This window comes from Choristoneura fumiferana, chromosome 22, assembly GCF_025370935.1.
Source record: "Choristoneura fumiferana chromosome 22, NRCan_CFum_1, whole genome shotgun sequence".
Lineage (NCBI taxonomy): Eukaryota > Metazoa > Arthropoda > Insecta > Lepidoptera > Tortricidae > Choristoneura > Choristoneura fumiferana.
Window position 1 is genome coordinate 12,643,800 of NC_133493.1, and position 11,665 is coordinate 12,655,464.

Genomic DNA, 11,665 nt, shown 5'->3' on the forward strand with positions numbered 1-11,665 from the left:
GCTGTCTTGCGGATGCAGATAGGTATGTGAAATAAATTGCAAATAGTTCATTTTCTTATATAGAGTCATATTGAGCCATATATTTCTTCATGGGACTAAATATAGTTTCATTCCAGAAACGGCTGTATGTCATGTCAAGATGATTCCATAATGGATCTTCTACTTGTATATAGTCCAACACGTTTGGCAACTTTGGTAGAAACCATTCGACATCTTTTGTATCAACTATGTTGTCTGATAAACCATGAAATATTACAGTTGGGACGGTACTTGCCTCAAAATTGTACTCCGGTGGTTTGGTACTTCCGTAAAGTTCTTGGTTTTTCTCTGGACCATGATCCATTTTCAGAAACTTCTCACTCTTCAACGCTTGTCCATACTTTTCATAATTTGTAACTGAAGTTCCTGCTGGAAAATACTTCCAGATTCTCCGTTCAATCTCTGGCGTGACAGATTCTAAATGTGGAGCATCTAACGCACTTGTAATAGCCTCGCACAATATAGCTGCCACCAGTTTATTTTGACAGAGAACATTTAGTGCTCCTGTTGCAAGAGACCCTCGACGTCCTATCTCCCATATACCAACCGTTTCTAATTCAGCTCGGAAAGTTTGAACACCTTCTGATAATCCCCTAAACACGAGTGATTTTGAGTAAAGATTTCTCGTAGACGGAGACAGTCCGATGAAAAGGCCAATTTTTTCTGCGTACTCGGGTTTCTCAGAGTTCATGATGAAAAAGGTTCCACCACCTTGCGAGAAACCTATGTATATAAGCTTTTTCGCGCTAGTTTGTTCCAAAACGTAGTCCACCATGGCTGGAATGTCATACAAGCCCATGTCGTCGAAAGAAAACTTCCAGAATTCCAAGTCTTTGTCGGGGTTGAGACTGGTGTGCCTTAGGGAGTTGCTGTTGCCCCGTACGTTGCCACACCAGACGTCGTAGCATTGCTCCGCTATAACAAACCCTGGAGCAAACGGTCCCGAGGACATGAAGTCCTCGGATGATTGAAGTAACCCATGCATTAGCAGCACCGGTTTTTTTCTAGCACAGTTCTCCCCGGGCAGTATTCTGTGCATGGTCAATATATACCCGTCTTCAGTTACAACGTCATGCTTTTCTGCTCTGAAGCCATTTTCTGCAGCCAGTGCAATAAAATTTGGAGCTTCGACCAAATCATTCACAATTGGTCGTGTTGATATATCGGAAAGCACGTTCAAAGTATTAAAACTCGCCCAGCATTTTGGAAAAAACAATAAGAACAACGCTATTAACAAGGAGTGCGACATGTCAAAACTTTAGTATTATGATTGATTCTGGCGTTACTTTGCAGAGGTATTTATCTTAGTACCGAAGGAGCAAGATTGTGGCTCACTACTCACTAAATATGTATATGTTGCGTCGTCGCTAAATATTTTAACAGCTGTATTTATTTACCTGAAACATGCAATGAAATACTTATTCAATTTTTGGCAGATCACGAAGTTCCTAGGCATATCGTGAATGGCGCCATTCCATGAATTGGCTAAGGGACATCCGACATATCATTCAAAACTCACCGTTTACGATTTGCCTAATGACGTTTAGGCAGATCATGAAATTCCTAGGCATATCATGAAACGCCGCCAGTTCATGATTTGGCCAGTTTAGGCAGATCATGAAATTCCTAGGCATATGATGAAACACCGTCATATCGGTTCTGGCACTTCGCCGGCCGCTGCCACGGCACGCTCCCCATGCTCACTCGGCTTGTGCGTTGTAGTCACGATTCATACTAACCACTCCTCGCTTCGCTCGTCGTACCTAAATTTATATTTTTCTTCGGCATATCACGATGTGCCCGGTATAAAGCTAGGAATATTGACGAATTCGCTGCTCTAATCGATCTGCTGTATTGTTTCACATCGTGATATGCCTGGCCAACTTTTAGGCATATCATGAAATGGCGCCATTCATGATGTGCTTAGGGATTTCGTGATCTGGCCGATCGTAAAATCCGCCAAAAAATTTAGGTACGACGAGCGAAGCGAGGAGTGGTTACTATAAATCGTGACTACAACGCACGAGCCGAGTGAGCGAAGCGAGCGTGCCGCGGCAGTGGCCAGCGAAGAGACAGAACTGATATGGCGGCGTTTCATGATATGCCTAGGAATTTCATGATCTGCCTAAACGTCACTTGGCAAATCGTTAAACGGTGAGTTTTGAACGATATGCCCGATGTCCCTTAGCCAATTCATGAAATGGCGCCATTTCATGATATTCCTAGGAATTTCGTGATCTGCCGGATTTTACGATCTTCCGCCGACGTATAGATCGTGTTTTTCTTGATATTCGTTAACTTCGACAGTTCAATGATAGAAACTACCTTACTTACTTCATCCCAGCCTATATACGTCCCACTGCTGGGCACAGGCCTCCTCTCAGAACAAGAGGGCTTGGGCTATAGTTCCCACGCGGGCCCAGTGCGGATTGGGAACTTCACACGCACCATTGAATTGCTTCGCAGGTTTGTGCAGGTTTCCTCACGATGTTTTCCTTCACCGCAAAGCTCGTGGTAAATTTCAAATGTAATTCCGCACATGAATTTGGAAAAACTCAGAGGTGCGAGCCGGGGTTTGAACCCACGACCCTCTGTTTGAGAGGCGATAGGTCAAACCACTAGGCCACCACGGCTTTCCCTTACTTACTTACTTTTGACCTAATATACAAAAAATAATAATTATTTTTTTAAAAAAATCATAGTTTCAGGTCAAATTGTAAAAGTCACAAACACCAATAGAAACATTTATTAAAAGTTTTTATGTGTGAATTAAAAACACCTAAGTTACGGACTTAAATAAAAAACACATTTAAAAAATTTATAAAAACCCGACTGCCATAAAAAACTAAAACACATGAAATAAAAAATCTTAAATTAAAAATTAAAAAAACCCCCGACGTCAAAAAACGCCAGCAAAAAAGACAACTAAAAAGTAAAAAAATAATTATACACTACCCCTAGTATACCTAGCTGTTCCCCGCGACTTCACTACCCCGCGGGGACTATGCTGGTTTCCCGCAAAATTAGCCTAAGTTAATTTAGTATAAGTACCTAGTAATGTTATTTTTTATCTAAGCGTCGTCAGTGTCGGGGGACCGTCAAGGTTAATAGGAAACTAAAGTACATATGCTGTATTTTTTAAAGTATATGCAAAGGCGAACATTTTCGCGATTTCAATTCAATTTATCTGCAATCACACAACACACCACACGTGGTAGTATTTATTGAAATTTTCAGTTGACAGTACATAAAGTACGTCACACCAATTTCGACCATTTTTAGCACAAGGGGTTGTGGATTGGATTTTTTTGACGTCTCTCATGTGCCACGTCAGTGTCACTTGTCTAGTTTGTTTATTTTACAATTTAACTATTAAAAATGACTGTGAAGCTATTTATATGCAAGAAAAAAAAAACTTTTTTTTTTCATTTTATCAAAAAAAAAACAGGTAAGTAGTTCATAACAATGTAAGGAGCCGCCTGCTGAAGTTAAGGGAAATAAAAAAAACACTGTGTATAATTTATGACCTTGTCTGTATTTGTATAAAGTCCAGCTGTCTATATAGTAAGGAATGAAAATGCAGTAGACGTACCGACTGCGTATTTCTGTCACACGAACAAAGCTTGTAACTTTCACCATCATTATCATATCAGCCGCAGTTTTGGACCATAGGCCTCCACCATTTTTTTTATCTTTCTCTCCGTTTTTCGACTGGGGCAAAGGAACTGGCTCATGCATACGTATGTATTATAACGGGTGGGCTCCACAGTAAACCAGCGTTGCTACATTACGTGTGGCGGCAACACATGCTGGCTGTACCCTTAGTGTAAGTTTTCGGTTACAAAAACCCTGACATAAAAAAAAAGCAGGCAAAAATAAAAATAAAAACACCCGAAAAAAAACGCCGCTAAAAAACACAAATAAAAAGTAAAAAATAAATTAAGTATAAATTATGCACTACCTAGCTGTTGCCCGCGACTTCATCTGCGAAGAATTCGTTTATCCGTGCCCGCGGGGACTATGCTGATTTCCCGCAAAATTAGCCTAAGTTAATTTAGTATAAGTATCTAGTAATATTTTTTTATCTAAGCTTCGTCGGTGTCGGGGGACCGCTAAGGTTAACAGGAAACTAAAGTACATATGTTGTATTTTTTAAAGTACCTATTAAGCATAGTCCCCGCGGGATAGGCATAAACGAATTCTTCGCAGATGAAGTCGCGGGCAACAGCTAGGTAGTGCATAATTATTTTTTACTTTTTATTTGTGTTTTTTAGCGGCGTTTTTTTTCAGGCGTTTTTATTTTTTAATTTTGCCTGCGTTTTTTTATGTCGGGGGTTTTTACAATTTTTAATTTAAGTTTTTTTTTCATGTTTTTTAAACTGATATTTTTATTTTTTTAAAGTGTACTAGTGTGTTGGATATCCTGGCTGCAGCATCAGGCCTAGAATGCCATAATCTTGCATAGTTATATAGCATATATGGGTGTTTCAAATTTTAGGTCCCAAAATATGTTTGGAAGTAAAGTAATACCCGTTACGCGTCTAAGATTCCTACCGCAGCGAACAAAAGAGCTGATGATCTTGAAACGGCTGAACCGATTTTGATAAAACATGTCTAAGAACCATCGCTAGAAAACCTGCTTTCAAGTAAAAAAAACTGCATTCAAATCGGTCCACCCGTTTAAGAGCTACGGTGCCACAGACAGACACACCGACAGACACACATAGCTGTCAAACTTATAACACCCCTCTTTTTGCGTCGGGGGTTAAAAATACGTTTCGAACGCGTTTGCGTTAAAATCTCAATTTATATGGAAACACGAACAGCGCCTCAAGCGGAACGTTTGCGATGTTCGTGTTTCCATACAAATTGGGCACTGAGTGGAGGCCTTTTGGTGTCCAGTCGTGTCCCGTGTGTTTTTAACTCCCGAAGCAAAAAGAGGGGTGTAATAACTTTGACCGCTATGTATGTCTGTCTGTCTGTCTGTGGCACCGTAGCTCCTAAACGGGTAGACCGATTTGAATGCGGTTTTTTTAATCGAAATCAGGGTTTCTAGCGATGGTTTTTAGACATGTTTCATCAAAATCGGTTCAGCCGTTTTTGAGGTATTGAACTCTTAAGTGACAAAGTCGGGGGTTTTCCAACATTTTGTTGGTTAGGTTAGGACCTAAAACTATAACGTAAACGTTACGTTATAGTCTTATTACTGTACGAAGGTGGTACTGATGGAACCAAATGAATCTTTCTTTCTTTCTTTCTTTCCATTTGTCATTTTAGTCCAAATTTGTTTTGGCCAGTTCACACGGGCAATGTAAACTATGACGGTGATGGTTGCCCATAAAATGCATTTAGATGTAAATATTTGGAAAAAAATCAGTTGCTTTTTAACCAAACAGTGTTCTGGGCAGGTTGGCGGTTGGTGTATGCCACGAGAGATTAGAGAGGTTGCTCACGGCAAAGGACTTAGGGGCGTTAGGATAAATTGTATGTCATATTGACATGTTACAGAGAAACGTAGTTATAAAGTCATAACATAATGTGTAACATATTACCTGTAACACACAATAAATACTTTGACTTTGACTTCTGGCAAGGATCCAGCTTTATAGCCACTGTCACACGGTCAAATTATATTTTTTTTTTTTGAAAATAAAACATTGATACTTATTTATTGCGAAATAACATTAATAAAACTATTATTATAAAAAATGAAAAAAAAAATTGGTTATGTTAGTATTATCGGAAAATATAGGAAACGTTTTTTTCTTATGTTAGTTAAATAAAAAACGATGACGCGTGCCAAAGGTTTAATTTTTTATGCAATTGTCAAAAAAGACAATACGTGTCCGGTATTTGTGAATTATATATTTTAAGAATCAAGCTTTTTACTAAACACTTGAGCAAACAATACAATCAAAATAGTACCTAGTTATAAATATGTCTCCCAATTATTTACCTGCTGAAATATTAAAGGTTATTTTTGAAGCACCACGTAATAGGGCGTTTTCAAAAAAAGTTTACCTATTCGTTTTTTTTAATTTCTGGAAAAATATGGTTTTTCCTACTCTCAATCAAGAGCACAATCGATTCCGATATTTAAGAAAAAGTCCCCATTTCTTCATACAAAATTTTATTTACGTTAAATATTAACGTCACAAAACTGTCATTTTTTTCACACACATATTTCCTCGGTTGGCAGCGGCTTGCATCCACCGTGAACCCGCGGCTTTAAGCAGGTTATACGTCCATCTCATCGGTAGACGTCCTACGCTGCGCTTGCCGATCCGCGGTCTCCGATTGAGAACTTTTCGGCCCTAACGGCCACCTCTTCTCCGTTGGCCTGCCCATTGCCACTCCCACGAGCTGATTCGCTGGGCTATGTCGGTGACCCTTGTTCTTCTACGTATCTCCTCGTCATTTCTGATTCGATCCCGACGAGACGTGAGTTATCGGGCTTATTTCATTGAATATGAGTCCTTTCAGCGCTCCCTGGGTCTTCCCCTTGGTCTTTTTTCTAGAGGTAAAAAAGTAATCAATAACCTATATCTTTCTCGCTTCCGCCTGTGCCTTGTCCACGCGCCAGCGCTTAAAAGGAAGACGCTCTCGATCGTTAGAATAAAAAAACCGATCCAATTTCATTACGGGCCGTTTTATAGAGCGTGTCCTGCGACCCACAGGGTGCTCCATTTATTAGGTATTAATTAATTTTGGAGTGCTTTTAGGTTTTGTGTTATACTTGTGTTTATTTTTTACAAGCTTTTATTGCCGTAATAGCCCAGTGGTTAGAGAACTTGACTACGAAGGGGCAGATATTCTATGAAAAATATGAATGATTGTTCTCGAGCCTTGGATGTTACTATGTATTAAAGTATTGTTTATCCGTTGCCTAGTACCCATAAAACAAGCCAGCGCTGCGTGAAAAAATATCTGATACGTCCTTAAACGGCCCTACAAATATAATCGTATAAAAGCTTAGTTAAAACTAGAAAAGTTGTTCCATGTCAGTCTTCGTGATATTTTTTTTTGTATGCTGTAAATGTCACACACAAGTAAATAAGATTGATTTTTACTAGGCCTGTGTTAAGACTTTTTTCACTACATCTATATCAGATATTTAATGAACGCTTGGTTTTGTGTGGTCATAAATAAATAATAATATGAATTCACCCATTCGCGCGTTATAACTTACAGGTTCGTAATAATATTGCCAAGAAAGAAAATATTTATAAAGCTTTTAAGCACAGTTTACAAAAGCACCTTGTTTCAAACCGTGACCACCCTGTATCACACTTAGCGGAACAGTTATAAAACTTTATAGGGCAGTTACACAGCATCGTATCAATTGCACGCATTAAGTTAGTGTGCACCTTGCCTTAGTTACGTGCTTCGTTACAATATAAAATGCATGTTGGTTTGTATGTACACATTGTTTATTGAAGTCTGGCTTATGTTATTGACTTGTTTTGGATTTTTCTGTGCGTTTATTTTGGTTCAAAAACCATCTAAACTAACTTAAGCTATCGTGTGACATATTTTATAGTGCGGGGGCGCCACTGTGTGAACGCACTCATCTGTGATGATGATGGTGTGTGTTAGGTTAATACGTGCGGCTTCCTTGCGTTTGCTGAGCGTACGACTAGCGTTTGTATCGATACAAACGAGCGCAAGAAAACCGGCCAAGAGCGTGTCGGACACGCCCAAGATAGGTCTCCGTAGCCATTACGAAAAGAATCAAGTAATATTATGTGCGTAATAACACAATTAAAACACTTAATACAGTCTTAGAATCTATTTCCAGAAAAAGAGCGTATCTTCACTGCACTTACGTCCTTTTGTTGAGAAGCGCAGTTTTTCGGCAATAACTCAAAAACGGTATATCCGATCATGTTGAAACCAATTTTCGTTGAAAGTATTTATTAAGCGTTACCTTTCCATATTTTTTGCATATTAGATTTGCATGATAGAGGGGGGGGGCACAATTTTTGTTACTTTGGGAGCGATTATTTCCGGAAATCTTCACTTCGGAAATAAAAAAAGTTTTTGAGAAACCTTACTATCTTTTCAAAAGAGCTGTCGAACTATGTGCCACACGTTGATGCGAGTTCAATTTTTTTTTCAATTTCCGTTACGTGTATGGAGTGCCCCCTATAAATATTTATTTTTGTAATTTAACTACAAAACTAAATAGCGGCTTTGACAAGACATCTGTACTCCAAATTCATTGATATTCTTGTAGTTTTCGAGTAAAATGCCTGTGAAGGACAGACAGTATCTGTATTATTATTATTATTATTTTGTATTTTCTTTTATTTCATTGTATACTGTAGTTTTTAAGTATTTTATTTGTAATTATTTTATGTTGAAAAAAATGACTTTCTGCCAAGTTTCTTGCGGCGCATTCTTCTTGGCAATGATGGTCTTTCCGAAAGCGCTGGTAGTTTTAAAAAATGACGTGTAAAAGTGCCCATTGCGGCCTATTTACTGAATAAATGATTTTGATTTTGATTTTGATTTTGACAGACAGACAGACGGACTTGACGAAACTATAAGGGTTCCGTTTTTGCTGTTTCGGCTCCGGAACCCTAAAAACGTCGGACGTGTCTGTCTCGTCCTTAGATATTGTCAGTGAACACGTTCGTGGACGGTGTCACACCTGTTTGACACTTAATTATTTGTATGGAATATTCGGAACTCTTATAGCAGTTTAGTCAAAAAAGTGCTATCTAGTACCATTTGTATAGGACAGTGAATGTACGCCGGACGACTGAACAAACTCATGCAATACAATCACGACTGCTAGAGCATCTGTGTGCGTAAAAGGGGGAGAGGATCGGCCAGGGGTCTTCAAACTTTTTGTCTCAAGGGCCACACTGCGCTTAATGTAAATTCGTGCGAGCCAAGACTTTGTCTGGTCATGGGGTGTGGCGTCTGAAACGCCACTCACTCCCGGGCAGAAAGCCTGGATGCCGAATCATTTACGTGTGTCTATGGTGGCCACAGTGACCCGGTCTTCTAGCGAAGATCGGGCCACTGATTGGTTGAGCCAGTCGCAAGTACATTCTGTTCACTCTGAACGGAATGACGAATGGGTTCAGTATATAACGCTTTGCAGAGCTGAATTCCCTCTCTTTTCCCTTCTATTTCTCCACACGTAAGTGTAAACCAGACATATTTGTGCCGTGATAATCCTATGTAATTACTGTGTATTGTGCATACCTGTATTATATATAACAATAAACACTTAAAACACCAAAGGGGTAATATATTAGTTAAGTAGACTAGGGCCTGTTTCGTTCCAACACTTGTCGACTAACTTTAAGTGACGGATATCAGTGATGCCGTCTCTGTTTGTTTTGTCCGAATAAACATAGATGGAATGACTTTTATCTGACACTTAAAGTTAGTCGACAAGTGGTGGAACAGGCCCTCAGTCTTCTGGGGATACCTTGATAAGAGTAACGCATAAGGAACGCACTTGGTGTTGATTATGTTCATGAGTGGCTGTCTATGATTATGACCAATTACCTCCTGCTTTCTTTCCACGGGCCGGATTAGAGGGGCTCGCGGGCTGAACTTGGCCCGCGGGCCGTAGAATGGCGACCCCTGGGATAGGCGAAGACACATGACTGTTTGTTAGTGTGCGAAAACCATGTAATGTAACAGTAAACGTTCCCAGATTGCACAGAATGTGACAGTGGATACAGGGACATGTATTCACTATGGCAAAGCGTATTGATTAGCATTCCCGTCGAGAAAATAATCCCAAAAAACCGGGCAAGTGCGAGTCGGACTCGCGCACGGATGTTTCCGTACACATTTATGGGTATGTAAGTAAACGGGAATCGTGTCTTGAAGATATTTTTCGCTTTTTCAGTGATTTAATCCAGTGTATGCAGAGCCCTACTCTTAAGCAAAATGTACGCAGTGTGGGGTCAGATTATATTGGTAAATGATATTTACAGACAGACCTAAAAAAAAACAAGATTTTCAGACATTTCTATGTTGGTTGTATTAAAATAGCTTCCTTCATACCAAATTTTAAGATTCTGAGTTCACGGGAAGTACCCTGTAGGTTTTGATTACCTTGCGAGTTTCGACAATTTGCGGAAATTTGCGGCATAAACGGCTGCATCTTTAGATTGCGTTGGTTTAGAAGTTTGATTTTTTCACAGCTCCGAGAGACAGTAAACCTCAGTATTTGATATAAATTTAAGCTTGATACATCCACGCGTTCCCGAGAAAAAGGGTCTCGACAGACAGACGGACAAAAAGTGATCCTATACGGGTTCCGTTTTTTCCTTTTAAGGTATGGAACCCTAAAAAAGACTGCTATAGAACTTGCGTCACAACCGTATTCGAAATTCGAATGCTATAGCATGCCCGTCCGCGAACGTGTCCTTATCAGAAAATGTCGAAAGGGGCCCCTAGAAGTTCTAATATCAGCCAAATTCATAGACAAAAGATTGGATAAGCTTTGCGTTGACTGTACCCATAGACAATGAAGTAATTCCACATAGTGTTTAGTCAATGTTTTATTAAGCACAGAAAGTAGGTAATTACATTCTTAGAAAGACAATAAAACTTCTTTGACGTCTTGTTACTTAGTAAAATAAAGCTCTGTTTACCTTAAATGCTTAACGTTTTGTTTTATTTAGCTGTTGTTAAACTAGAGTATGTTCTCTTTTTAATCAACTTTTAAAAAATAGGTTTATTTTATTTTATACTATTTTATTTATTTATGTCATTAATTTAATCATTAGAAATCTGTACCTTAACAGCTTAAGCCAAAACGGCACGAACTTATAAATTATCTTAATCTAAGTACATTACATGCAAATAATTAAAACATAGATCATGCTCTTCAAACTGAACAACATTAGTTCTGCGACTTTTAAAAATAATTAGTTTTTTAATTTTTATTACACTTTTAAGTTATTCGAAGAAGCAATGTAAAGCAAAATATTTGTAGCGTGACAGACGACGTCAGTTGTGTTCTAGGATGGCGTACAGTCACCAGCATTAATGTCTGCCACAGCGGAGCGTGCAAAATATCTGACACGTCCTTCTGGCCCTAGAAATAGAGTCGTATAAGATATTATGCACGCTTGTTGTGTCAGATATTGGTGCTGGTGACTGTACATTGATAGCAGTTTTAATTTGTGTGAAAAAAGGAAAATTCAAAGACTCCATTATTTTTAAAACCGCCGTTGTGGCCTAGTGGTTTGACCTATCGCCTCTCAAACAGAGGGTCGCGGGTTCAAACCCCGGCTCGCACCTCTGAATTTTTCGAATGAATTTTTGCGGAATTACATTTGAAATTTACCACGAGCTTTGCGGTAAAGGAAAACATCGTGAGGAAACCTGCACAAACTTGCGAAGCAATTCAATGGTGCGTGTGAAGTTCCCAATCCGCACTGGGCCCGCGTGGGAACTATGGCCCAAGCCCTCTTGTTCTGAGACGAGGCCTGTGCCCAGCAGTGGGACGTATATAGGCTGGGATGATGATTATTTTTAAAAGTCGCTGAACTAATGTTGTACAGTTTGACGAGGATGATCTATGTTTTGATTTTTTGCTCGTATTACAGGCCACACCCGGTACATGTATCACACTAACATTAAGGAGTCG

General features: G+C 39.3%; 1 protein-coding gene across 1 annotated transcript; it reads right to left on the bottom strand.

Moving 5' to 3' along the window:
* Positions 1 to 55: 55 nt before the first annotated feature.
* LOC141440225 (gastric triacylglycerol lipase-like) lies at positions 56 to 1,078 on the bottom strand. The gene has a single exon (XM_074104684.1). It carries the CDS (start codon positions 1,076 to 1,078, stop codon positions 56 to 58), a length of 1,023 nt encoding a protein of 340 aa, XP_073960785.1.
* Positions 1,079 to 11,665: the final 10,587 nt, after the last annotated feature.